The sequence below is a fragment of the Mesocricetus auratus genome, unplaced genomic scaffold (genome assembly GCF_017639785.1).
Source record: "Mesocricetus auratus isolate SY011 unplaced genomic scaffold, BCM_Maur_2.0 Super-Scaffold_100007, whole genome shotgun sequence".
In the NCBI taxonomy this organism is placed as follows: domain Eukaryota; kingdom Metazoa; phylum Chordata; class Mammalia; order Rodentia; family Cricetidae; genus Mesocricetus; species Mesocricetus auratus.
In genome coordinates this window covers 76,444,833-76,472,819 of record NW_024429191.1, presented here as the reverse complement: position 1 = coordinate 76,472,819, position 27,987 = coordinate 76,444,833, and the positions used below count along the sequence as shown (strand labels likewise).

Sequence of the window (27,987 nt, the reverse complement as noted above, 5' to 3'; positions counted from 1 at the left end):
TGAGTCTCCTGGTACCAACGTACTTCAGCTCTCTGGATAATCTCAGAGAAAGCCCATCAGAACCCATTACACTTATGCTTTAGCTAGCTTGTCGACACAGCCAAGTCTTAAGGAACTACAATTCCCAGAAGGTACTGTGGCAAGACTTACCTCTCCTTACATTTCTATTGGTCGGTGTCTGTTAACGCGGGCCAATAGTAAATGAGTTCCTTTGTAGGTGCCAAGATGGCGCTGCCTACGATGTAGAACTCGATTATCCGGTAGGCTTAAATTTGGGGAGATGGTGAATGAAAGAAAAGGGAGAATTACAGCTTCAGGGCCGAGGAAGGTAGAGGAAATGGGGAATGAGTAGATCTAGGTTTGGAGTGTTAGTAGTGAGGGACACAGCTAGAGCGAGGGGCATAATTAGGCAGCCGGAGCGGGCTTAACCCCTTCCTGCTCTTAGGGCTTTGGACTGGCCCGTTTGATACGCCTCTGTCCCAATTCAAGGAACGATTGCTTGGAAGGGGAGAGCGTGACAGAATCTCTACCTTGCCCCCTCCATTTCTACTCTGTCTAGTTTTTCTGTCTCGCTCAAGTCTTTCCGAATTTCCCTTGTGTTTATCTCTCCCTTGTGATTTTCCTCAGAACCCCACCTCTCCTCTCGTACCACTTTTAAACTCCCACCGCGCCACCGGTCCCGCCTCCTTGGAGTGAAATCATGAAGGTGGTGAACCTGAAGCAAGCCATTTTACAAGCCTGGAAAGAGCGGTGGAGTGACTACCAATGGGCAATCAACATGAAGAAATTCTTCCCTAGAGGAGCCACCTGGGACATTCTCAACCTAGCAGGTGTCCAGCACAACGTGGAAGGACGGACGGGAGGGGTAAACCCCGGAAAGCTCTAACCACCGAGCCTTTCTCTAATTTCCCTTGCAGAAGCACTCCTGGAGCAGGCCATGATCGGACCTTCCCCCAACCCTCTCATCCTCTCCTACCTGAAGTATGCCATTAGTTCCCAGGTAAACGTTCCCATACCCTGGCTTTTTGGAGGTAAAACATCTGGAGAATGGTTTTCAGTTTATTTTCTTATAAAGCTAACACGTCATTTTTGCGATGAACATTACATTCATATGCTCTCTCCATATACATTTACAATTAAAACTTTTAAAATTTATGTAATATGGGGAGGAGGTGCCACGGAATGCAGGTGGAGGTCAGTTTCGTGGAGTGGGTTCTGTTATTCCCGCCTTCATGTAGATTGTCTGGGGATTTGAACTCACATCAGCAGGATTGCATGCCAAACACCTTTACCTGCGGTGCCTTCTTGCCAGCCCCTTGTTTCTCTTTTTGAGACAATGACTTATGTACCTGAGGATGGACTTAAATTCCTAGGGCCTGGACGTGCTAGCAAGGTCCCCACCACTGAGCGCTATAGCCTAACCCAGTATCTCAGACATTGGTAGGTCCTGGAGGTTTGGTCCTAGTACACAAGGAATGTAGGAAGTGATGCAGACTGCCGCTAATCATTGATAGGAGGGGTTTATGATGTTTAGGACACAGTATAGAAACAATGGAAGGAGGACATGGATGTGATACCTAGACCTTTCTGAGCAGTCAGGGAAGGTTTTCTAGAGGAAGAAATTCTTTATTAAAGATTTATACGCCAGGCAGTGGTGGTGCACGCCTTTAATCCCAGCATTTAGGAGGCAGAGGCAGGCGGATCTCTGTGAGTTCCAGGCCAGCCTGGTCTACAGAGCGAGTTCCAGGACAGCCTCCAAAGCCACAGAGAAACCCTGTCTCAAAAAACAAACAAAAAAAGATTTATTCATTTTATTGCTTAATGTGCATGGTGTTTTGCCTATATTATGTCTGTGCAACTATGTTCAGGCAGTGCCTGTAGAAGCCAGAGAAGGGCATTGGTGCTCCTGGGACTGGAGTTACAGACAGTTGTGAGTACCCTGTGGGTGTTGGGAATCAAACCCAGGTCCTCTGGAAAGGCAGTCAGTGCTGTCACCCTCTGGCTGTCTCTCCAGCCCCTAGGAAGTGATGTTTAAACAGAGCTCTTGGTGGTGTTGAGTTGGCGTTAGCCACACAGATTAATGAGAGTGAAAAGCAGAGAAGAGAAGTATACACAGGGTGGGAGGGAGAAATCACAAGACATTTGCTACTGAAAGTAAGGGCTGGAAATACAGTTCATTGGTAAAGCATTTGCCTCCCATGTACAAGGCTCTGGGTTTGATCCCTGGTGCCACAAAGGAGCTGAAGTTAATGTGATATTGCTGCAACAGAGCTGGACTCTACACAGAGATTCTGTGATGTGCATTGTACACATACTTGATATCATCGGGATTAAACAGAAATGTAAGGCACACTTGTCTAGAGCAGAGATGTGAACACATACTTGATATCATAGGGATTAAACAGAAATGTAAGGCATACTTCTAGAGCAGAGATGTGATTCAAGAAGGAGAGTACTTGCTAAGCATGGACAGGGTGCTGGAGTTCTTGTTTTGGATTTTTTTGGGGGGGAAGTCCAGGATTAATTTTATTAGCATATAAGGGAAAGCACAATGTAGATGAGGTTGACAATCCTGGCAGCTGCCAGGAGTAGGTGAAGAAAAAGTCATACCTTCTAAGTCATGCTTGGAAAAGAAATAGTTAAGCAATTAAGAAAGGAAAAAGCACTTTTTAGAATCATATTGGGCTAGTGAGATGAAGAATCAGGAGCTATTGGCTATGCAGTGTGTGGTCTTTTCTAGTCACCTCTGTTTTGATGATGCCAGGGGAAGGAAACACTTGCAGTTTTCTCTGTACACTGGCTTTCATGTGTTAATCTTGGTGTTTATTTTTGATTTTTGAGACAGGGTTTCTCCATGTAGCCCTGGCTGGCTTCAAACTCACTGTGTATACTAGGCTGACCTTGAACACATAGAAAATCGGACTGCTTCTGCCTCAAACTCTGAGATTAAAGGCATTCACCAAGGTCCTGGCACCATGTGCCTGCAAACCCAGCACTTTATAGGTAAAGGGAAGAATGTCAGAAGTTCAAGGTTATCTGTGAATACATAATGAGTTTGAGGTCACCCTCAGAGAGAGGTGTAAATTTTAAGATAACATTAAAAGACCAGATACGCCTTTAATCCAGCACTTGGGAGGCAGAGGCAGGCAGATCTCATTGAGTTCGAGGCCAGCCTGGTCTACAAAGTGAGTTCCAGGACTATTACAGAGAGAAACCCTATCTTGAAAAAACATTAAAAAAAAAAACTGCTAAATTTTCTGTCATGCTTCTGTATTCAGTCTTTGCAATAAGACTGTCTTAACATATAACAAAAATCTGACTTCACATGACATCAAAAATTTGATTTGAAAAAGAAGAATTTTTTTTCTAAGATAGGGTTTCTCTGTTTTTCCCTGGCTGTCTAGGAACTCAATGTGTAGACCAGGCTGGCCTCAAACTCAGAAATCTCCTTGTCTCTGTTAACCAAATGCTGGGGTTAAAGGCATGCCCCACCAATGACCAGCAAGGAAGAAATGTTTTTAAAGTAAGTTTAACTTTTATTTATTGGTGTTGTTTGTGTATAGATGTGAGTGTGAGAGTGTGTAACACTGCAGCTGTGGGCTGGAGACTTAGCTCAGGGGTCAAGAGCACTGGCTGTTCTTCCAGAGGACCCTGGTTCAATTCCCAGCACCCGCATGGCAACTCACAACTGTCTGTAACTTCAGTTCCAGGAGATCTGACACCTTCACACCAACGCACATAAAATAAAGTAAATATTAAAAAAAACAAAACAACACTGCAGCTGTGAGGTAGTCAGGAGGCAACCTCCAGGGGTTGATTGTTGTTTTCCTTTCACCATGAATTCTAGGGATGGAACTCAGAGACCGGCTGCCTCTGCTTCCCAAGTGCTGGGATTAAAGGCGTGTGCCATCACACCTGGGTTTATTCTTTGTTATTGTACTAAACTTTAGCAGGTACTGTGAGCCCTGTCACTGATGACTTTGGTCTTTCTTGCACTTTTCTTGTGCTGGGGATCAAGCCCAGGAGCTACTTGCACGAGGTGAGCGCTCTACCACCTGGGTGAACCCTGGTGACCCTTTTGTACTTTGAGCTGATCTCTCACCAGTGCACATTTGTTGGTTTGAGACAGTCTCCCTGTGTAGTCTAGGTGGACCTCACATTCCTAATTCTCATGTGCTGCATTACAGGTATGTACTGCAATTTTGGAGCATTGTATATGATTTTTGCAACATCATGAAATGGTCCTTTTGGAACTGTGTTACTGAGTTATACAGATAGTCTAGTTGTTGCTACATTTAACTATACTGTATCATTACACATCATTGAATCTCTGGGACACTCCACTGCACAGCTGTGACAAAATGTGAGCTAGAAGGCAAATTATACCTTAGTATTTTTTTTTTTTTTGGTTTTATGAGACAGGGTTTCTCTGTATTGTTTTGGAGGCTGTTGGTCCAGCCCGGCCTCGAACTCACAGAGATCCGCCTGCCTCTGCCTCCGGAGTGCTGGGATTAAAGGCGTGCACCACCACCACCCAGCATATCTTAGTATTTTTAAAAAAATTCTTTTACATTTAGTGGTGTGTGTGTGTGTGTGTGTGTGTGTGTGTGTGTGTGTGTGTACCATCATATACATATGGAAGTCAGAGGACAACTTTTAGGGGTTGATTATTTCCTTCCACCATGTGGGTCCTGGGTATCAAACTCGGGTCATCAGACTTGGCAGCAGGAACCTTTACCTGCTGAGTCAGTTTCTCAGCCTTATTTTAGCCTTAGGTGGGGCTTCAGATCCCTCTAAAAAGGTGTTGGGGACTCTAAGGACTCCGTGAATCATACCTTGAGATCTGCTGGATAGGACTTCAAGTAAAGTGGTGTGTTTCGTTTTTGGGTTGTCAAGTTTTTTGTTTGTTTGTTTTTGAGACAGGGTCTCTTTGGTTCAGTTCATGACAATCCTTCTGCCTCAGCCTCCCAAATTTGGGGGCTGTGACACTTGATCTAGGAAAGTGGTTTGGAGGAGTAGAGGTCAGATAATAAAGGGCCTGTGATACCGTGAGGAGTATGTGTTATCCCACAATGGCTAGTCATCAATTCGGAGTTTTAGTAGGGGAAATAGTGTGGTAAGATTTTTGTTGGCAGAGAGAGTGCCGAGTGGGCAAAGAAGTGTGAGGACTGGAGTGCCGGTCCATAGGACCTAAGTAGTGCTTGAGCAGGGCAGCCTGCCTGTCACTCCAGTGCCTGGAGGGAGGAGGGAGATGTCCTGAGCTAATAGTAGGCCAGCTAGTTGAACCTTGTCGGTGAGTTCTGTGTTCAGTAGAGAGACCCTGCAAAAAGGAATGAGGTGTTGAGCTGCCACAGACCTCAACCTCAGGCCTCCACATGTATGTGCCCATAAATGCATGGATATCAGCACACATAGAAACACACACATGTATATGCACACACACCAAACACACATGAGGAAAACTTTTGTATGTGTGTAAAATTAGGATAAGAAGCACAGATTTTGTGTATGTTCTTAGGGTGGGCTCTCAGGATGGAACCCAGGACCTTATTCATGTAAACAAGCAATCTACCATTGAGCCTCACCCCAGCCCTAAAATACCCAGATATTTAGTGATTATTTATTTATTTTTAAATTACTTCTTATTTAAATTAAAAACAATCTTATTTTGCATACCAATCCCAGTTCCCTCCCTGCCGTCCTTCCATTTCCCCCCACTAGCTCCCCATTAATTATTAACTTATTAGCAATTCTGTGTATTCATGTCAGCAACGTCCAAAATATAGCAGCAGGCAAGACATTTCCATTCTCCTGGAGACTTCCCCTTTACTTTTTGTTCTGTCTCCTGTCCCACAGCTACCAAATCACTTCTGTCATCAAATTTGCCAGGTCTGGATTCCATGAAATGTAACCCTTTGGTATGTGATGGTGTTAGGAATGTTGTTGAATGGGGGTAGGTTTCCTCAGCTGGGAATGCCATTGTTGGCACTTCTCTTTTCCCGCCAGCAGCTGCCCTGATAACACTGGGATTTACTGTAGTTTCCCCACATCCTGCTCTTTTAAACTGCTGTGTAGCGGGGCATTAGTGGCGCACGCCTTTAATCCCAGCACTTGGGAGGCAGAGGCAGGCGGATCTCTGTGAGTTCGAGGCCAGCCTGGTCTACAGAGCGAGTTCCAGGACAGCCTCCAAAACAATACAAAGAAACCCTGTCTCGAGAAACCAAAAAAAAAAAAAAGAAAGAAAGAAAGTAAGGAAAAAACTGAGGCCAGGAGCACACGCCTTTAATCCTGGCACTCGGAAGGCAGAGGCAGGCAGATCTCTGTGAGTTCGAGGCCAGCCTGGTCTACAAAGCGAGTTCCAGGAGAGCCTCCAAAACAATACAGAGAAACCCTGTCTCAAAAAAAACAAAACAAAAAAAACAACAAAAAACAAACAAACAAAAAAAAAAACTGCTGTGTAATGTTCCCTGTTTACTATAGCTTAAGTTGCTTATAATTTGTTTCTACCACAGTAATCATTGTGTCATGAAAATCCTTCTGCACATTTACCTGCATATGTGGAAAAATAACCTCTATGATAGAGACTTAAAAACTGTCATTTCTGGCTGGATGGTGGTGACACACACTTTTAGTCCCAGCACTTGGGAGGCGGAAACAGGCAGATTTTTAAGTTTGAGGAAGTTAGCTCCCTTAGTCTTTCTCATTTTTTATTAATTTTTATTTTTTAAGATTGATTTATTTGTTATGGATACAGTGTTCTGCCTGTATGTATCTGTGCAGGCCAGAAGAGGGCACCAGACGACATTACAGATGGTTATTAGCCACCATGTGGTTGCTGGGAATTGAACTCAGGACATCTGGAAGAGCAGCCAGTGCTCTTAACCTCTGAGCCATCTCTCTAGCCCTAGTATTTCTTTTTATAAATCATTTAGGTTTGTTTATTTTCTCAAGTAGATGAGCAGTTGTCTCAGCCACCTTTATTTATTTTTTATTTTTTTATTTTTTTTGGTTTTACGAGACAGGGTTTCTCTGTTTTGTTTTGGGGTCTGTCGGTCCAGCCCGGCCTCGAACTCGCAGAGATCCACCTGCCTCTGCCTCCCGAGTGCTGGGATTAAAGACATGCGCCACCACCGCCCGGCTTCAGCCACCCTTATTAAATAGGCCATCCTTTGTCATGGCTTCACTTATAGACAAAGCCTGATGTATTTATTCTTTTTTGCACAAGTGCTTTACTGTTTTGTTGTTTGTCTTATTTGTTATGCTGAGAACCAAACCCAAGGCCTTGTACATGTTAGGTAAGTGTTCTAATCCTGACCTATTGCCCAGCCTTAGCACTGCCTACTGTTTTGATTATTATGGTTTGTTCTGTTGTCTTTCTTTTGTTTGTTTGGTTTGGGTTTTTGTCCTGGAACTTTCTATAGACCAGGCTGACCTCAAACAGAGATCCTGCTTGCCTCTGCCTCTCAGGTGTGAGTGCTAAAATTCAAGGTATGTGTTACCACTTATCCTGACTATTCTGCCTAGGTGGATTTTAAATGCCTCATCCTCCTATCTGTACTTGGAGAGTGCTGGGATTACAGATATGCACCATCATGTCTGGCCATAATATAGACTATATAATACCTGGGTAAAACTCCTTTAGGTTTTTTTTTTTGTATGTTTTTTTTTTGTTTTTCTTTTTGTTTTTAGATGGGGTTGATGTGGCCCAGGCCTTGAACTTACTGTGTTGTCCCCTACTAAGTGCTGAGATTTCAGACAGGAGCCTCTTTGCTGAGTTTTATGAGCTGGGACTGAATATTCATTAGGTCAGCACTGTGCCATCCAAGCTATATCTCCAACCCTAGGATTCTCATTTTTCAGAAACTCATGACTTGAGGGTCTGGAGAAATGGCTCAGTGGTTAAGAGCACTGCCTGCTCTTCCAGAGGTCCCAGCAACCACATGGTGGCTTAAAACCACCTGCAATGAGATCTGGTGTCCTCTTCTGGCCTATAGGCATACATGTAGGAAGAACACTATACAAAATAAATAAATCTAAAAAAAAAAACCTCGTGACTTGACATTGGAGAGTGTTTCATCAGTCATAAAGAGTGCTTATAACTCTTCCAAAGAACCCACGTTTGGTTCCCAGCACCCTTGTCTAGTGACTCACTTCTTCTAGCTCCAGATCCAATGCTCTCTTCTGGCCTCCATGGGCCCCCATGCCACACATGGCGCGCGCGCGCGCGCGCGCACACACACACACACACACGCACGCACGCACACGCACACACACATGACAGAGACACACATAGACATACTAAGAAAAAACAGTCATTAAAAAAAGTTCCTGGCTATTTTCAGGCATGTCAACTTAGAAATTTTAGGTTCAAATTTGTGTGTTAACTCTATAAGAACCACTGTGGTTGCAGCTTGAAGGACAAGTGGAAGGGAAGAGAGGCAGGAAGCAGGGAGATTGTTTCCTCGGGTCGGTTTGTCTGTTCTTGTTGAGTAACCATTTCACTTTTGCAAGCCTCTTTATGCTCTGATGCCACTGTTCTGTTTCTACACCTTGAAAGCAGAGAGAGGCAGTATGTAAGAGAGGAGGCAGATTTGGCTTGTAAGATAGTTTTCCAGTCCCTGACTTAGGCCAGCCGTGTAATTCAGATGAGAGGTGATGTCAACATGAACTTAGGAAATAGCAGCATGTGTAAGAGTTTAAGAGCAGTTTAGGACAGTGGTTCTCAACCTCTGGGTCATGACCTCTTGGGGTTGAATATCAGATATGCTGCATATCAGATATTTACGATTCATAACAATGTCAACCTTACAGTTATGAAGTAAAAATGAAATAATTTATGGTTGGGGATCACCACAACATGAGGAAGTGTATTAAAGGATTGTAGCATTAGGAAGGTTGAGAACAGTTGGCGTAAGAGGTCATATTGAGAGGGTTTGCTGACTTAACTAGGCAAGGGGAGTGAGGGAAGAGGTCAAAGGTGAAGGAGAAAGAACCAGAATGGTGTGGTCCTTAGGGTTGGGATGTGAGGGCAGCAGATGATTCCACCCTTGTTGCATTCATGTTGCTAGTGTGGACTGTCCAAGGAGACAGAGGAGGTAGCCTTTATGCCTAGAACTCGGTGTGCATATGAGCTGTTGGTTTAGAAATGTGTAGTCATTTTCTTTTGTGACAGAATTCTGGAGGTGAGCCACCTAGGGGAAGGAGGGTTTGTTAGGTGACGACTGGCTGGCTTTGCTGTTTCTAGACAGTGACGTGGCTGAATCACATGCTAGAAGGATACACAGGGATAATGTTGCTCCCATCCCGGTAGCCAGGTAGCACAGAAAAGCCGAGAAAGAGCAGGTTGGGAATGAGACACAGCCTTTCAAGACCATGCCTCTCTTTCTCCAACTAGGCCCCACCTCTGGAAGTTTCCACTGCCTTCCAGTAGTGCCATCAGTTTGAGTCCATGTATCGATGAATCCAGTCAGCTCTTAGGGTTATCTACTAGCTGGAAGCCAACCCTTCCACACATGCATCTGTGGGGACCAATCCTAACACATCCTCAGACTCGGAGGGTAATGGAGGATGTTGTCATGGATGACATTGCTCAGGGAATGTGGGCAAGAGGAGAGAAGTGGTCCATGCCAAGTTCCTGAGCACCTAATCGTATGTCAAGAGCACATGTAAGAAACAGTCTGAAGAGAGTAGAGAAGAAACCATCAAGAGCATTTAAGATAGTAAGAGAAGGAAAGGTTGAAAGTCAAGGATGTGCTTGATGATGTCACCTGCTGCCAGGAAGCTGGGTTCCATCAAAAGTGAGAGCCCATGGGTTTAGCGGCAAGTTTGTTGATGGCTGTGATGAGAAGATTGGAGCAGGGTCAGGACGAGAGTGAGTGCAGCGTGAAGAGCAAACGGAGGGTGAGCGCGGAGGTGGGACTCACGCCTGTGGGGAGAAGAGAGGGAGGCTAAATGGAAATGCCGGCCCTGTGGGACGCTCTCTCTAACATAGAAGACTCTTGAGATGTATATAATAAATGCGGATGGGAAAGGCAGGAAGGAGAATGTGCATGAAAGACCTTCATGGCCTGTCAAGTGCTGAGCAGAATTAGTAATTTATTCTTCCCCCAGAGTTAAGAGGCTCTTTGGTCTGGTGCTGAGCCTGGAGAGGGCACTTAGGAGTGGTTGGGGGTGTTGAGTATGAAGAGGAGAAGAGGATTAGACAGCTGCAAGGTCAGCCACGTGTGCAGACCACAACTCCAGCCTCTAGCCTCGAGGTCTTGTTGGCAGAATTGTTTAAGACAGGACCGGCCTTAAGTCCTGCTGGGAGAACCAGGTCACCAGTGGTTTGTGCTTTCAGGTGTGTCTAAAGCAGCACTTAACGGATATATTTAGAGGAAAGGTACAGAATTTACCATCTGACGGCCATTCATTTTGACTAACAGCCTTGCTAAAGCATACATTACATAGCTGGGGGCTTCTCTCCTTGGTGTGGGGCCCAGGGTTTGTTTTTTTTAATTGAAACATCCAGCTCCCCCTACAGGTTGGCATCCAGCAAGATTCAATTCCTCTCCAAGCTCTCGCTATGGGGACATGGGTTATAAATAAACACTAGCCTGAACGGCTCGGTCATTCTGCCCAGGCAGGTTCCCAACTTTCTGATCACCGTCAGACACTTGCTTTGGCTTCACATATGTCCTGCTGTTGATGGTTCTGACTGCTAATTGTCTGTATTTTTTCCCTGTTCACCCATGAGTTCTGGTTTAAGATGTCTGCCCCAGTCTGTCCAGATGATGGAGGCACCGTATCTTGCCCACACTCTGCAAAAACACCGTTATTGTTATTTGCACTGCTGAGTATTGAACCCAGGGCCGTGGTGCTTGCGGGGCTACCATTCAACCACTGAGCTACACACCCTCCACCAGAACAAATGGTTTCTCTCAAACTGGTTCTCTATGGTGGTGACTGTATTTTACTAACAGAAATATGTTTTAAGGTAGAAAGTTTTCAGATTGCATTTCATTAATAGCATTCAGTTACCTGAAGCAGTGAAAACTTCCTGGGGACAAGGCCCAAAGCCTGGTGCTCGGGAAACAGTTACGAATTTAATACCATCTCTTTCCACAGGGAATTTACTGTCCAGGCAGAATTTCTAGACATGTATTTTGGAATTGCTAGTTAAATGAGATCTCATGATGAAATGTCTTTGGAGACTGTTGCTTGTGCATCTCTGGGAAGGGGCACACGTAGTATGCCAGGGTGCATGTGTGGAGGGCGGAGAGCAGGTTGCTGGGAGTCAGTTCTTTCAGCTTGTGGGTTGAACTCAGGTTTGGCAGCAAGAACCTTTACCCACTGAGTCATCTCTCATTGTTTATAAATACATTATGGCTTTGAGCAGTCTTGCAACGAGGATGTGTGTATTATGTGTTCTGTTTGTTTTTCAAGACAGGGTTTCTGTGTAGCCCTGGCTGTCCTGGAACTCACTCTGTAGCCCAGGCTGACTTGGTGTTGACTGTGTAACCCAGGCTAGCTCTGCCCTTTACAGCAGTCCTACTGAGTGCTGCTTTGCCCTTTACAGCAGTCCTACTGAGTGCTGCTTTGCCCTTTACAGCAGTCCTACTGAGTGCTGCTTTAACCTTTACAGCAGTCCTACTGAGTGCTGTTTTGCAGGTGTCTGCCATTTTATTTAACTTTTGTTAGTGTAGCTTTGGCAGCAGCTTTGGAAAGTGCTAATTTAAGAATCTGCTTTAGGCCGGGCGTTGGTGGCGCACACCTTTAATCCCAGCACTCGGGAGGCAGAGGCAGGCGGATCTCTGTTACTTCGAGGCCAGGCTGAACTGACAGCCTCTAAAACAACACAGAGAAACCCTGTCTGGTAAAACTAAAAAAAAAAAAAAAAAGAATCTGCTTTAATTTAGTCATTCTACAAACATTAGGATTGTGGCAATTGCCGAATAAAGTGATCCCGATTGAGTAAAGGCAGTAGCTTTCTCCTGTTCAGTGTTGAAGATATTTGTCACTCCTTCTTGCCCAGATAAGCCAGATAAGATCACACATACCCCTGTTTTTGTTGACTCAAGGTTTTGCTATGATGTTCAGATTGATCTCAAGCTTAGAGATTCGGTGGTTCTCAAGTCTTAACCTCCAAGTAGACTACGGGGCTGTCACTGTGGCCTTCAAGGCCACTGGTGTATGTTGTTTTTCTGGTGCAGGAGCTTGAACCCTGGGTCTTGCTCACCTAGGCAAGTACTCTGGGGCGCTTTTCTGCTCAGCTGCACCCTCAGCCTTGACAGAAGAAGCAGTGGGTCTACTTAGTACGGAGAACTAGTGCACATGCACACAGCTCTGTTTCAGACTGATTTAGGCTGGCACTGACCACTCAAGTGTGTCTTCAGTTCAGCGGAGTCACACTTGTCATCCCTTACACAAAAAGCTTCTGGAAATAAAGCAACACTGCCTTCACTCTCGGTAACTCTTCTGCCCACTAGTGGCAAGGAACAGCATAAGAAGACAAAACAGAGTACCTTTGAGTACTTGAAAGTCCTCTCAGTTGGCTTGTACGGATGCCATTTGCAGTGGGTCTGATAGAAGCAGGGACAAGGACAGCACACAGCATTATTGTGTGTCTTTTAATGAGCTGAGGAAGCCTCTTGAAGGGCGTGGAGATTCAGAGCTGTGGCAAGCTAAGCATCAGTGTTTGTCCCTCTCAAGCAGATGCCTTGTCTGACTCTCCTGTCTCTTCCTTCTAGATGGTTTCCTACTCCTCTGTGCTCACAGCTATCAGCAAGGTATGACCATGGCCACTGAGGAGCTGTGGGAGGGAACAGAGGTCCCATAGTGACAGACAAGGCCTACCACCTTGGCCGCTCTGGTCATATGTGCCTTGAGGCTTGACAGGCAGCACTGATGCCTCTGCTTAGCATTGTAGACTTTCCCTGGAGGGAGGAGTCCTGGGAACTAGGAACACATTTCCATGTGCAGAGGATGTCTGCAGCCCACAGCTGGAGGGAGGAGGAGTACCTGCTCACAGCTGTTGACAAGGCAATGTTGTAGCCTCCCCATTGTTCTTTCCCCAGTTTGATGACTTTTCCCGGGACCTGTGTGTCCAGGCTTTGCTGGACATCATGGACATGTTTTGTGACCGACTCAGGTAAGAGATGGGGGAGGAACCTCAGAACATTCCATCATTCTTTCAGTGCTGAGGAAAAGCCCATAGTGTAGGAAACAGACTGAGACCACCTGTGGGTTCCCATATTTCTCCCATCCACCTGCCCATCCCAGCTTCCCTAGCTATTCCCTTAAGAAGAAGTGCCACTTCTCCCTTTGGAAGAGCAGGTTTAAAATCTTGTCTAGTGAAAGCTGGCTGGACTAGGATCCTGCCAACTTTCCAACTCTGTCCCCTAGTAGGGGAGTGCCAGAGACTCTGGGCGAACATTAGTGTGGGTTGGATTTGTGGAATGGATACAAATTGTCATCCTTTCTGGGTAGTTGCCACGGCAAAGCAGAGGAGTGCATCGGGCTGTGCCGCGCGCTTCTTAGCGCCCTCCACTGGCTGCTGCGTTGTACAGCAGCTTCTGCAGAGCGGCTCCAGGAAGGACTGGAAGCTGGCACTCCAGCCACCGGGGAGAAGCAGCTTGCCTTGTGCCTGCAGTGCCTGGAAAAGACCCTCAGCAGCACCAAAAACCGAGCTCTGCTACATATCGCCAAACTAGAGGAGGCCTGTACGTCCCCTGACCCCCTGCCTGCTGCTGCTTCTGTGGCTGGTCCTTTGATTGAGAGGGGAGAGGCAGGGTGCCATCCCACTTCTTTCTAGAAGGAGCTGAAATCATCCCACTTCCTTTTTTCTCTCCCCATAAGCATTGCATACATCCCAGGGACTTGGGCAGGGTGGCACCCGAGCCAATCAACCAACAGGTATTTACTGAGCATTCTTGTGTGCCCAGCACTGTGCCAGGTGCTGGAGGTGGGGGAGGGGGGCTACCAAAGGAGCATGTGGCAGGGTCCCTGCCCTCAGCAAGCTTATACACTGGTGGGGAGTAAGACTCGAATACCATGCACCTGGAGGAGATTCAAGGACGAGAGAGACACATCGCCTGCTCTGGTCTGTCTCCATGTTGCTCGTCTAGAAGCAGATGTCTCAGGTGTGACCTGGAACATTCGGTTAAACTCAGTGCCTGCCTATCAGGACTGTGTGCTGTTATCTCTTAATTCCAGTTAAGTGTTGGAACCTTCCAGAGCCTGAGAACAGGCTGATGTATGGGAAGGAAATACTCCAGCAGTGGAGGCCTGAGGCCACAGTCTTGCTTGAGCCCCAGTGGCTATGGCCACCTGAGGGTCTCTCGTTTCCATTGAGATGGATGCTGCAGTGGGTGACGCCCATGTCTTCAGGTCTCAGTTGGAGGGCTTGTTAGGGGATTAGTCTCTATTTACTTCTCCAAATGGCTTCATCTGGGGCAAGTCCAGAAAGAGTGATCACTGTCAAAACGGACTGCACTCATAGTTTGTCTTCATTTTTTTTCTTGTTAGTGTTGGCAGTGCCTTGCCTTCTTGAGCACTTGATAAATGTTTGTTGGTAGAAAAGTGGATGAATACTTAATCTTTTTTTTTTTTTTTTTTTTTTTTTTTTGGTTTTTCGAGACAGGGTTTCTCTGTGGCTTTGGAGGCTGTCCTAGAACTAACTCTTGTAGACCAGGCTGGCCTCGAACTCACAGAGATCTGCCTGCCTCTGCCTCCCAAGTGCTGGGATTAAAGGCGTGTGCCACCAACGCCCGGCTGAATACTTAATCTTAATGGCTCTCAGGTCTTGGTTGTCTTTTTTATACCCTTGTGCTACATGGAAGTTAATTGGCTAGCTGGTGCCATCATTCATCATTTGACCATTGGAATTGCAACTAGGATAAGTGACTAGTAATTAAGCACTGAGTGTGTGCTATGGGCCATGAGTGCGGACATTTAAGAGAGAGGTCAATGGGCTAGACCAGTTGGACAAGCTGTTAAGAGAGCAGAAACTCAAGCTATTGTCAAGGTGTTTAGAGCTAGCTTCCCTAGAGCAGAAGTGTTTGCTGCTGTGAGACTGGCCTCCTGGGGTGGCCCATTCCAGAAGCTACTCATAGCCTCTGTCCCTGCCTGGCCACTGGACTCTTCACCCACCCTTACGCTTCTCTCCCATTGCTTGTTTGTCTCCAGTCAGCTGTGTTATGGTCCCTGGAAGCCAGGCCCTTGGTGTGGTTTCTAGGGTGCTCTGTCCCATGCTGCCTGTTCCCCTTACAGAAACAGTGCATGCTGCCCTCAGGACCCTGCCTCCACATCCTCTTCAGAGAAAGCCTTGCTGTGTGGTTTCATGGGCCCAGGGAGGGCCACAGTTGAGGAGTTGGGACCATACCCTACTTCTCCTTCCCAGCATGTTTCTGCCTTGTTTCTCATCCACCAGCCTCCTGGACCGCCATTGAGCATTGTCTTTTAAAGCTCGGGGAGATCCTGGCCAATCTCAGCAACCCCCAGCTCCGGAGCCAGGCTGAGCAGTGTGGCACACTTATCAGGAGGTTAGGTTTCTGGGGGAGATGGGAAGATGGGGTGTGAGGTCTGTTCTTCCACTGTCTCTCCGTTCCTAAGCCGCCCCGTGTGCATGTCTCCTCAGTATTCCTACCATGCTGTCCGTGCACTCAGAGCAGCTGCACAGGACTGGCTTCCCCACCATCCATGCACTGATCTTGCTTGAGGGCACCATGAACCTGACAGGGGAGATGCAGCCCCTGGTGGAGCAGCTGATGATGGTGAAGCGCATGCAGGTGGGTGTGGCCAAGCAAGGTGGGTGGTCATTTAGGGCAAGAGAGGAGCCTGGTACTTGAGAAGAATAGATTTCCTCTTGATTCCTTAGTGGAGTAGAGCTAGGATCTGGGCAACCCCTCACACCTCCTTCTTGGACTCTCCACAGCATATCCCCACCCCTCTTTTTGTCCTGGAAATCTGGAAAGCTTGCTTTGTGGGACTCATTGAGTCCCCCGAGGGTACTCAGGAGCTGAAGTGGACGGCTTTCACCTATCTCAAGGTACTTGAAGTGGCAGCATGCTGGACCTTTGCCCTGTGTCCCTCCTGGCATCCATTGCAGCCCGCTGGTCCAGCGCAAGCTCCACGCGGTCCCTTTCTCCGCGCCTCGGCTGGGTTAGCTGCTTGGGACCCTGCTGTTTGTCCAGCTCATCCTTAGCCAGATTAGGTTAGGGCAGCTAAGAGCCAGGGAAGCAGCCCTGATCCCCTCTAAGCTGCCACTTTTCCTTGTGAGGTGGCAGAGGTGGGAAGCCCCGTGTCCTGTAGGCCAAGAGGTGGCAAGTGCTTGGGTACCCATGGGCTACCAGGTGTTTATTCTCTGCAACTGTACTTCTTCAGTGCCCACAGCGGGGGAGGGGCATCTTCTGTGCTAAGTGAGAGAAAGGACATTCATCTTCCTCTTCTCCTCCCTCATGCCCTAGATTCCACAGGTTTTGGTGAAGTTGAAGAAGTATTTTCATGGGGAAAAGGTAAGTTAGAGAATGAGATAAGGGGCATGGGAGCAGATGAGGAAGAGCAAGTGTGGGTTTCTCTCTCTCCCTCCCTCTCTTTTTTTTCTTGATAATTCAAGACAGGGTTTCTCTGTGTAGCTCGGGTTGTCCTGGAACTCACTCTGTAACCCAGGCTGGCCTCGAACCCACAGAGATCCTCCTGTCTCTGCCTCTCGAGTGCTGGGACTAAAGGTGTGCGCCACCAACACCAGGCTGAGGATGGGTTTTTGGGCTGCAGCTGAGTGGTAGTGTATTGTGCCAGAGTAAGGCTGTGTGTGCCTATGAACACCCATGTTCATCCTTACACATGGCCTAAACTCTTGTGGCAGCTTAGGCTGACTCCCTCCACCCCAACAGGCAAGATCACCTACAGTGACTGCAGAGTGTGGCGCTTACCATCTCCCCACCTGGTTACTGGGGGCTAGTGGTGGTCACAGCCTGTTTTCTGTTTTACTGAGCAAGGTGTCCTTGTGAACCTGCAGTCAGGCTGTGGGGGCCTGGAGGACATAGAACCCAGGTGGGAATTTGTGACTCTTCGTAGGACTTCACTGAGGATGTCAACTCTGCGTTTGAGTTCCTGCTGAAGCTCACGCCCTTGTTGGACAAAGCGGACCAGCGCTGCAAGTATGAGCCCCCGGCCCACCAGGGGTTCCGCGTCCTTCCCTGCTTTCTGTATCAGATGAGCTACAGGGAGCTGTCTTCCTGCTGGACCGTTTTGGCAGGGGTGGGAGGCAGCAGGCTCATAGTTGCCAAGTACCCATAGCCCCTCTACCTGTGGGTAGAGTTTCCCCAGCCTGAAGGAGGGAAGAGATTGGACGGACGCCCCTTGTTTCCAGCTCTCTGCTTACCTCAGTCCTCTGGCTCTCCTCCACAGTTGTGACTGCACAAACTTCCTCCTTCAGGAGTGCAACAAGCAGGGGCTTCTGTCTGAAGCCAATTTTGCCAGTCTTGTGGGCAAGCGGTATGTTGTGAGCCCCCTTGGGCAACCTTTGGGCCCCTTGATCTCCCTTTCTCTTGCCAGACTGGTTTCTGGTGCCTTTCCCTTCCTCTTTGACGTCTGAGTAGCAAGTGACTGAGACCATCCTCAGGTCCAGGGAACAGGACCGGCAGAGCAGTTTCATAATCTGAGCTGCTGCTCTCTGGCTTGCCCTCATTTGCAAGCAAAGGATGAAAAGAAAGCCTTAATCCCCCTTTCATCTTACATGAGTTTTCAAGATGGGTGTAATGATAATGACAAATGGAAATGATTGTGATAGCGGTACACTTTCGGTCGTAAACTTCATCCCAACTGGAAAGATTCTTTGTGTTTTGTCATGCTAGTTAAACCAGTATATGTGAGAGAAACGCTGGATGACTGACTTACACTTTCAGCCCCAGCTTTTCCTGTGCGCTTCCATCTCCTGTCTGCTTTGTTTCTGCAACTGGATTAGAGAATTTCTTTCTTAAAAAAACAGTCTCACTGTGTATCTCTGGCTGGCTGGTCCACCGGCTTCAGCCACTTGAGTGGCTTAAGAGTAAAGGTTCAGCCGGGCGTTGGTGGCGCACGACTTTAATCCCAGCACTCGGGAGGCAGAGGCAGGTGGATCTCTGTGAGTTTGAGATCAGCCTGGTCTACAAGAATGAGTTTCAGGACAGCCTCCAAAGCCACAGAGAAACCCTGTCTCAACAAAACAACAGCAACAAACAAAAATAGGGGTCTGGAGAGATGGCTCAGAGGTTAAGAGCACTGGCTGCACTTCCAGAGATCCTGAGTTCAATTCCCAGCAACCAGGTGGTGTCTCACAACCATCTATAATGAGATCTGATGCCCTCTTCTGGCCTGCAGGCATATATGCCAGCAGAATACTGTATACACATAAATAAATAAATCTTAAAAAAGAGAGAGAGTCGCCGGGCGTTGGTGGCACACGCCTTTAATCCCAGCACTCGGGAGGCAGAGGCAGGCGGATCTCTGTGAGTTCGAGACCAGCCTGGTCTACCAAGCGAGTTCCAGGACAGCCTCCAAAGCCACAGAGAAACCCTGTCTCGAAAAACCAAAAAAAAAAAAAAAGAGAGAGTAAAGGTACAAGCCATTACACCAAGTGGATTAGAGAATGTATTGGTATTTTTCTTAGCCACGTATCGTAGTTCACACCTGTAATCTTAGCCTTGAGAGGCTGAAGCAGGAGGATTGATTACCTGGAGCTCGAGGCCAGCTTGGGTGACAGTTTGAGATCTGTCTCCAGAAAAATAAGAATCTTCTTTGTCTCTGTTTTCTTCTCGCGGTTGTGGCCATAGCACAACAGATCGGGACCCCCAGCTAAAATCATCAGAAAATGCCAACATCCAGCCTAACCCCGGGCTGATCCTCCGGGCAGAGCCCACCGTCACAAACATCCTCAAGGTAGGCGCATGCTGCTGTGGACGCGCTGTCTTTCTTGAGCTTTTCTCTACTGCTACATAAGCTGGGCCCACAGACCCTCTGCTCTCTGGCTTCTGTGCCAAGCTGTTTTGGGAGTGGAAAGGGAGGGAGGCCACTGAGAGCTGGTGTTACTTGCCCTTTCACTGTGTCCTAAGTACTATGGTTGGTGACTCTACAGACACCACCCGGTGAAGACACAGAAGGGAAGTTGCCAACCAGATCCTCACTCATCCCCACCCCCACCCACCACACCAGTGTAGTTGAGCACAGAGCCGGCAGAGTGAGGTGTGTTTTTCAGCAGTGGTCTTCCTGTTGGAGCCAGGAAATGACAGATTACATTTGAAGGTGCAATGTACCTGTCAGTGGACACATACAGAGAGAACATGTATGTGGCTGGGCTTTATCTGGGGGTCTTCATTGTCCTTCACTGACTTCCTGTCCTGTCCCCAGACGATGGATGCAGACCACTCCAAGTCCCCAGAGGGGTTGCTGGGGGTCCTGGGACACATGCTGTCTGGGAAGAGCCTGGACTTGCTGCTGGCTGCCGCTGCTGCCACTGGGAAACTTAAGTCCTTTGCCCGGAAATTCATCAAGTGAGGAGAGCTGTACACTGATGTGGAATGGGCGGGGTGCCTGGGTATCGATTTCCTCTGAGGTACACAGGCCAGGGCAGAGCATCCTAGCTAGAAACCATGGCAGAAAGAAGGTTCCCTTGACTCAGAGAGCTCTTTTCTCTTCAGCTGAAGATGAAATAAAGATGGTTGATAAGATAATAAGGCATCAGGCTGCAGAGATGGCTCAGTGGTTAAGAGCACTGGCTGCTCTTGTAGAGAACCTGGGTTCAGTTCCCAGAACCCCCATGACATCTCACAACTGTCTGTAACTCCGGTCTCGAGGGCATCCAATGCCCTCTTCTGGCCTCTGCAGGATCCTTTTTTTCTGAGATAGGGTTCCTCTGTGTAACAGCTTTGGCTGTCCTGGAACTCACTTTGTAGACCAGGCTGGCCTTGAACTCACAGATCTCTGCCTGCCTCTGCCTCCTGAGTGCTGGGATTAAGAGGTGTGTGCCACCAACACCTAGCTAATTAGGGGTTCTTAAATTCTGTTGCTTTGCAGGGGGTTATCTGGAACTTGACATGTAGAACATGGTTCCATTCTGGGCATCTTACAAATCTTTTGCAACAGGGTCTCACTGTGTAGCTCAAGCTGCCCTCAAACACTCCATGTTGTAGCCTCTTCAGTGCTGGGATTATAGATTTAAGCCACCATAAAACACTTTTATAGTTCAGGCTCTAGTGACCACCCTCTCTCTGAATGTTAGCACCTCCCCACCCCCCCACCCCCACTTCTGTCGCTCAGCTCTTGCCCGGGTTGATGCCGCCTGTTTCTGTTCCTCCTGCAGTCTGAATGAGTTCACGACCCATGGCAGCGGAGAGAGCAGTAAGTTTGTGTGCATCTGCAGATCCCCACTGCACTAAGGAGGGAGGGGAGGAAGAGGCTGCCTTTGCTTATCCTGGGGAGACAAGGTTTCCTCTCCAGAGAGAGGGTAACACTGCCAAGCCCACCCCATCTCTCCACCTGCACCATTTCAGAATGGTTTGGGCTCTGGAGATCTTGGTTTCCAAGGAAGGGATGATGTTCTAAGTAAGACCCAAGAAAAGGATTCTGAGCCTTAGAGCTTTGAAGCACCTCCTTGGCCCTGACCTTCCTTCAGGAAATTCTGACCTGGCATGCTTCCTCCATGCTTGCCTACTCTGCATGAGGCCTTCAGTCCCAGCGCCCCCTCCCCTGTACAGAGCTTGGGACTGGTGTCCTGGCCTGAGAGGTTGGCATTCCTGGTTTTCCCACAGCAAAAACAGCCTCTGTTCGTGCCTTGCTCTTCGACATCTCCTTCCTCATGCTGTGCCACGTGGCTCAGACCTATGGCTCAGAGGTGAGTGAGGAGAGAGCTTCTGCCATTAAGAGGCACCAACTGAGTGGGGCCCCATTGCTCCTCCATGCCAGCAGGTTCTGTTGGTCTGAAGTCGGGTGCCTCCTATGTCAGTGGGTCCCCAGCGTCCCAGGTCCTCTAGTGACACATTCACACTGACCACTAGGTGGCAGCACAGCTCCCTGTCTGCTTCCCCTGCACAGATTTATCCTTGGAAAGGGAACAGCAGTAGAGCAGGCAGCGGTGGCCCAGTCCCTGGCTCAGCTCTGACAGGTGCCATGCCCTCCTCTCTCTCAGCTGGTGTCTCTCTGTCTTATCCAGGTGATTCTCTCCGAGACAAGCTCAGGAGAGGAAGTCCCCTTCTTTGAGACCTGGATGCAGACCTGCATGCCTGAGGAGGGCAAGATTTTGAACCCTGACCACCCTTGCTTCCGGCCTGACTCCACCAAAGTAGAGTCCTTGGTGGCCTTACTCAACAACTCCTCAGAGATGAAGCTAGTGTTAGTGGCCTAGGTCCTGACCTTGGGGTGGTCGTGGGGGCATTCCAAGACCCCTCCCCACACCCTGTCTCCAGCTCCCTTGTAGTGATGCTCCTCCTATCCCTACCTCTCTGTAGACAGATGAAGTGGCATGAAGCCTGCCTGAGCATCTCAGCAGCCATTTTGGAGATCCTCAATGCCTGGGAGAATGGGGTGCTGGCCTTCGAGTCCATCCAGGTAGCTGCATTTCTATCTGAGCCTCCCTCTGCCTGAGACACAGGGCCAGTCACTGAGAGCTTGTTAGTTTGCATACAAGCAAATCCTAAAGCCTGAGATCATGCTTTGGTGCTAGTCTTAGAATCCTTGTCTTAGCTACTTCCTCCTTCTCAGTTATCTTAGAGAAAATCAAATTTGTGTTGCAGAGGTGTAGAATGTACCTTGAGGTTTTACTTGTGACCCCCAGAGACCATGGGAGTGATGGCCAGGGAGAGGCAGAGAGGCCCTAAGTCATTGTCTTCTGCGCCCCACAGAAGATCACTGATAATATCAAGGGAAAGGTATGCAGTCTGGCAGTGTGCGCTGTGGCTTGGCTGGTGGCCCACGTCCGGATGTTGGGGCTGGATGAGCGTGAGAAGTCGCTGCAGATGATCCGCCAGTTGGCAGGGCCACTGTACAGTGAGAACACCCTGCAGTTCTACAACGAGAGGTCAGTACGCTGCCCTGCCCTTCCCTCCCCTGCGGCTCTGTGGTGAGGAGTCAGCGCCTCCAGGGACAGGCATCCCATTCTGATGGTCTCAGCCTTTACCTTCCCAGGTAGCCGCTGGCGAAGCCACTTCCTCTCCCAGCTAGGTTCTGACCAGCGCGCCTTAGCGCTGAGGTGGTTGAGCATTCAGGGTAGCTGGTGTCGCTCCACCTCTTCCCTTTCCCTGCCACTCCCTCACACTCCCTCACGCATTCATTCAGCTGGCTCTGCAGATGTTTGTATGTGTCTCTGATTTAATCCTGCACCTCCCATGGCCCGGAAATATCGACCCCAAACAGCTTGACGTCTGTCCTCAAGGCTCCAAGTTCCAGAAAACTAGCTGAGGTAGAAGAGCAAAGGGATTAGCTGGCTGTGTCACTGTCGAGGAACTCTGAGCCATCTGTAGCTTTTATAGCTTCCCTTCCCCACCCCCAGCTGTCCTGGCCACCAATTCAAGTCCTGGCTCTTCAGGGACTTTTGGTAGGCTGAGTCCAGTCACTGCATTAATTCCACTGTCAAGTTGTTTGACTGTTTTTTTGTTTGTTTGTTTTGTTTTTTAAAGATATTTATCACACATACAGTGTTCTGCCTACATGCCAGAAGAGGGCACCCGATTGAATTGTAGATTCTTGTGAGCCACCATGTGGTCGCTGGGAATTGAACTCAGGACCATTGGAAGAGCAGTCAGTGCTCTTGATCTCTGAGCCATCTCTCCAGCCCTTGACTGTTGTGTTTTTTGTTTTTTGGCTTTTTGAGACAGCGTTTCTCTGTATTGTTTTGGAGACTATCCTGGAACTCTCTCTGTAGACCAGGCTGGCGTTGAACTCAAAGAGATCCACCTGCCTCTGCCTCCCAAGTGCTGGGATTAAAGGCATGCGCCACCAAAGCCTGGGGACTGTTAGTTTTTAATGTGGCAAGAAGCACGTAATAGAAAATTTACCATTTCAGCTGTGTTTATGTGTGCCGTTCAGTCTGCGGGATCTGTTGGGAAACAGACCTCCAGGTGTTTTTCATCTTGTGTATCTGATCCTTTTACCCAACAAACATTGTCCCCTTCTCTCAGTTCCTGGAAGCTACCATGCTATATCCTGTCCCTCTGAGTTTGGCTACGCTAGATAGCCAAAATATAATTCATATAACTGGAATTACGTAATATCTCCTTCTCATGACTTTACTCAGCATAATTTCCTCAAAAGTCATTCATATTCCAGCATGTGACAGGATTTCCTTCTTTCCTTCCCTTTTTTTTTTTCTTTGAATTTTTGAGACATGGTTTCTTTATGTAGCCCTGGCTGTCCTGGAACTCACTCTGTAGACCAGGTTGGCCTCAAATTCAGAGATCCACCTGCCTCTGCCTCCCACGTGCTGGATTAAAGGCGTGCGCCACCACTGCCCGGTGATACCCTTCTTTTGTAAGACTGTATGTGCCCTTCCTGGCTGCCATCCTGCCCTTGAGAGGCACTGGGGGAGCACAGCTCTGAGTGGGTGCTGAGGCCAGCTTACAAGGCAGATGCTTGAATGTTTTCTGAGCTGAAACCAAGTATGGGGAGGGTCTGTCAGAGCACACCTGTTCTCCCCTTGCTGTGGAAAATTTGCTTTGACATCACCCATCTCAAGTCCACGCGTGCGCTAGAGTGTGTGTGTGTGCATGCGTGCACATATGTACGTGTGTATATGCTTACACACATGTATACACATGTACTCATACATACATGTACGTGGGCACAGTGGAAATCAGAACTCCTCTGTGCAGGTGGCAGAGGAGCTCTGAAAGTAGCAGCCTTGTCCGTGTGCTCCAGGCGTCCCAGACCCCAGCTGCCTTTATAGCCCCAGATGTTCCTGAGAGGATTCCTGGCTGGGAACACTTTGCCCAGCTACCCAGGGCCGGGAAGAGTCCTGGGGGCTTTCTGGAAGTTACAGTTTACTTTGGGAGGAGGCCAAGGCTGGGCGGGGACACCCCCTCCCCCAAGTACTCAGCTCAGTGGGAAGTGATTGTATTTATTTATGACCCTGATTTGGCAGAGCTCAGGCCTGGGGGATGGGAAAGGCTGGAGGGGGAGAGGGAGAACAGAAAATCTGAATAGATTGGTGGGACCTGCAAGAGAAAACCTCTGCCCTGTGCCTTTCTAGGCTTCATGCTCGGCACGTAAGCTCTGTCAGTAGTAGGTAATATCATTGTGTCCTCCCTAGTGTACAGTGGGTCTAATTCCTCAGCCTCGTTTCCGTAACCTAATCCCAGGAGTAATGCCTTCATGTATTCTCCTTGCCCCCAGAGTGGTGATTATGAACTCAATCTTGGAACACATGTGTGCGGACGTGCTTCAGCAGACAGCCACACAGATCAAGTTTCCCTCCACGGGCGTGGACACTATGCCCTACTGGAACCTGCTTCCTCCCAAGCGCCCCATCAAGGAGGTATTGACAGACATCTTTGCCAAGGTGCTGGAGAGGGGCTGGGTGGACAGCCGCTCCATCCACATCCTTGACACCCTGCTGCACATGGGCGGCGTCTACTGGTTCTGCAACAACCTGATTAAGGTACCGGGGCCGGGGGTAGGCTGGGGCTGTGGGCGTCCTCAGCTGGGGTAGGCCAGGCTTCTTTGGGAGGTTGCTGGAAGCTGGGTGGCCTTGGGAGACAGAAGCGCTTTGGAGTTGGGCTTGACTATAGAGTGACTGGGGTGTGAGAGGCCTAGGGCCCAGGTGTGCAGGGCCTCAGCTCCTGCTTGCCCACTGCCCAGGAGCTGCTGAAGGAGACTCGCAAGGAGCACACACTGAGGGCGGTACAGCTTCTCTACTCCATCTTCTGTCTGGACATGCAGCAGGTGACCCTGGTCCTGCTGGGCCACATCCTGCCCGGTCTGCTCACTGACTCCTCCAAGTGGCACAGCCTTATGGACCCTCCTGGCACTGCACTAGCCAAGTAGGATTCTCTCCAGAACCTTCCTGGTTTTCGTCCCCCATCCACCCCAAGCGTGGACCACCCAGGTTGAGGCACCCCAGGAAGCCAGGCTGCAGTTGGAAGGCCTGCTGAGGGTGGGGGTGGGAAGGACGTACTCAGCAGGAGCACACATAGTCTCTTTTGGGACTCTCTTAATCATCCTTTTTTCTTGGAACCCTTCACCAGACTAGCTGTGTGGTGCGCCCTGAGTTCTTACTCCTCCCACAAGGGACAGGCGTCTTCCCGCCAGAAGAAGAGGCACAGGGAAGACATTGAGGTAGGCCACTGCTGTTTATTCAGCAGATGTTTTCTGATCACTTAGAGCAGAGAGTTGCCTTCCCAGGCAGAGGGTGGGGTTGAGGTCAGCTGCATGTGGGCCTGTTGATTGGTCAGGGTCTGGAGGAGTGGCTTGAGTGGCCCCTGAGTATCCTTGATGAGGGCCCTTTCTGCTCACTAGGGCAGAGGTTGGAGTGTGGGAAGGGCCACCGCAGGGGATGCTGGCCCAGGACTAGGAAGCTCACTCCTCTCCACTCAGCTCTCACCTCCAGCCCTCTCCAGCCCTTGAAGACTTGGGAGGTTGGGTGTGTGACAGTGACTCCTGCCCCCAGGACTATATCAGCCTCTTCCCCGTGGAAGACATGCAGCCTTCAAAGCTGATGCGACTCCTGAGCTCCAATGAGGATGACGCCAACATTCTGTCGAGTCCCAGTGAGCACTTGGGAGGTCACGGGCTTGCTAGGACAACTCATCCCTAAGGACCTGCCTTGGCTCCTCGCTGATGGCTGTCAGCCAGTGTGGTGTGGCAGAAGCTTACACCTCTGTCCCCAAGCGAATGCTCTGCTGCCGGCTGGTGGGGACAGGGTTGTTCCTCTCCATAGGACCTGAAGCTTTCCTCCAGGGCCCTCCCAGTCCCACAGTTATCTCTCTCTTGTCACCAGATGAAAGATGACAGGGCGCGCAGTGAGTTCACTATGTAGGCACAGCTTGCTCCATTGGCCTACTCTACCATCCTTCTAACCCAGAGACGCCCTATGGCCGAGAACATGTCCTGCCAGGCTGTGACCGGGGGCTGCCCTCCTGCCTTCCTACCCAGAGGGCAACCCATGTCATCTTTTCCTTCTGCCAAAAGATTTTTGTATGGCATCCAAGTTTCCTGTTTCCAGAGATTTCTCCTGAACCTAGAAGTTTCTGTGTAGCCTTATAAGGACCAGGCCACAGCCATAGCCGTGTGCAAAGGAAAGATGCTGGCGGACCACCTCTGACCTTAGCCAGGCCCTGAGCAAACAGATTGTACATCTGAAAAGTGGACTTTGAGTGGATCAGGCAGCGTCAGCCGCACAGAGGGCCAGGGTTGGCCTCTGGTGGTGCGCGGAGGCTCGTTCCCCTCGTCTGTTCTCCAGATTCAGACTCTTCTGTGCCCCGCATGTGCCAGACTCCCCTGATGGCAGGGGACAGGTAAGACTCCCCAGAGTCAGAGTTTACACAGCACCCTCTCTGTCACTCCACAGCTGACCGCTCCATGAACAGCTCCCTCTCAGCTTCCCAACTCCACACAGTCAACATGAGGGACCCTCTGAACCGAGTCCTGGGTGAGTCCTCCCAGCTGTGCCTGTCTGCTGCAGCCTGAGCTACAAGGGCCTCCTCGTCAGAGGCAGAGGGATCCTCTGGGCCCCTGACATCCTGTCCCCTCACCGCTGACTGCCCCTCTGCTCTGCCTCCCTGCCCCACCACTTGCCTGCTGTCCTTGGCCTTCCTGTGTGGGCTCTCTCACTGCTGCTTCCTTTCCCTCCTCAGTCCCCTTCTTCTTGGTCTGACCTGTTCTAGAGCTCTGCTGTCTTGTTCCCCTCTGCGCAGCCAACCTGTTCCTGCTCATTTCCTCCATCCTGGGCTCCCGCACGGCCGGCCCCCACACCCAGTTTGTGCAGTGGTTCATGGAGGAGTGTGTAGACTGTCTGGAGCAGGACAGCAGGGGCAGCATCCTGCAGTTCATGCCCTTTACCACCGTGAGTGGCCCAGGCGGGCGCTGGGGACCCTCAGGAAGGAGGGGTCTTCCTCCTGGGAGGTCACACTCAAGAGCTAACTGTGTTCATCTGTCTGTCAGGTATCGGAACTGGTGAAGGTGTCTGCCATGTCCAGCCCCAAGGTGGTGCTGGCCATCACAGACCTCAGGCTGCCCCTGGGTCGGCAAGTGGCTGCCAAAGCCATCGCTGCACTCTGAGGACGTTGGGGAGTCTGGACGGGGTCCCAACCCAGCATCCCAGCAGGGACAGTGAGGATGAGCCCAGGCTGCCCCATCCAGTGGTGCAAGGATGCTTCCCAAGTCTGAGGCCCTCACCCCCTCCTGCCCTCTGCTTACCGTGTCCAGCCACACCTCCCAGTTCCTTCTGTCATTTCCTGTCCATTCCACCAGTACCCAGAGACTGCGAGCGGTCCCGATGGTGGCCCCAGTTCTTGCAGTAGCTGAACTCCAAGGAGGGACTTTATAGGGCCACAGTGTGTATATAAGTTTATTTTTATAACTCAAGAGGGGGAGTCCCTCTTGCTTCATTTGTAAATAAAGATCCTTGTGGCTCCTGTGACTGTCGAGTGCTGTTGGTAGCTTTGCTGGCTGACTGGGGCCAGTATCTTTTCCCTGCAAGTCTCTTGTGCTGTGGCCAGGGAAGGGCACAGTCCTGTGGTGGGGAGGAGGTGGGGAAGGCCAGGCTCATTGTTCACTGGAAGCCGGAGGGCCTGGAGAAAGGCCCGGCACTGCTGTGCAGGGCAGGGTGTCTCGCTCTGTAGGCACACTCCACCCTCTGGCCCAGAGTTCACTGTGTGTCATGTCCAGAGACTGTTGGAGGGATGAGGGTAAGGACTCTGTTCTCCATACTCTACAGGCTCAGGGACAAGAGAAGCCAGTGGTGTGGAGGTTATGGAGGGATGTGGAGGACAGGACCTAGGTTGGCCTGGTTGGGCGGCTCTGAGCCACGGGAGCTGCAAGTGC

General features: G+C 49.5%; 1 protein-coding gene and 1 non-coding gene across 6 annotated transcripts; both read left to right on the top strand.

Annotated features, from left to right (window-relative positions):
* Nucleotides 1–184: 184 nt before the first annotated feature.
* On the top strand, nt 185–27,583 carry Med24 (mediator complex subunit 24). 5 transcript variants are annotated; one of them, XM_013117697.2, is made up of 27 exons: nt 185–260; nt 628–830; nt 918–1,000; nt 12,729–12,767; nt 13,056–13,129; nt 13,468–13,700; nt 13,837–13,893; nt 15,410–15,521; nt 15,617–15,767; nt 15,914–16,027; nt 16,446–16,493; nt 17,056–17,138; nt 17,389–17,475; nt 18,792–18,897; nt 19,366–19,508; nt 20,318–20,355; nt 20,766–20,848; nt 21,167–21,345; nt 21,462–21,561; nt 21,855–22,030; nt 24,340–24,604; nt 24,805–24,986; nt 25,191–25,281; nt 25,613–25,712; nt 26,513–26,593; nt 26,859–27,007; nt 27,106–27,583. In XM_013117697.2, exons 2-27 carry the CDS (start codon nt 701–703, stop codon nt 27,220–27,222), a joined length of 3,021 nt encoding a protein of 1,006 aa, XP_012973151.1. In that variant the 5' UTR covers nt 185–260; nt 628–700; the 3' UTR covers nt 27,223–27,583. The 5 variants fall into 5 exon arrangements, with proteins under 5 accessions (XP_012973151.1, XP_040605581.1, XP_005076005.1 ...); XM_040749647.1 differs by having other exon boundaries at nt 26,829–27,007; XM_040749648.1 differs by lacking the exon at nt 185–260 and adding an exon at nt 281–328 and having other exon boundaries at nt 26,829–27,007.
* Nucleotides 20,532–20,634, top strand: LOC121141683. The gene has a single exon (XR_005878646.1). It is a non-coding gene; the product is annotated as a small nucleolar RNA SNORD124 (small nucleolar RNA).
* Nucleotides 27,584–27,987: the final 404 nt, after the last annotated feature.

Excerpts from the sequence above, each read along its gene's own strand:
- Med24 (XM_040749647.1), top strand. The coding sequence starts at position 701 with ATGAAGGTGGTGAACCTGAAGCAAGCCATTTTACAAGCCTGGAAAGAG. Across the intron at positions 20,849-21,166 it reads CTCAGACCTATGGCTCAGAG|GTGATTCTCTCCGAGACAAG; the intron begins GTGAGTGAGGAG and ends TGTCTTATCCAG. Across the intron at positions 26,594-26,828 it reads CCCTCTGAACCGAGTCCTGG|AGCTCTGCTGTCTTGTTCCC; the intron begins GTGAGTCCTCCC and ends GACCTGTTCTAG.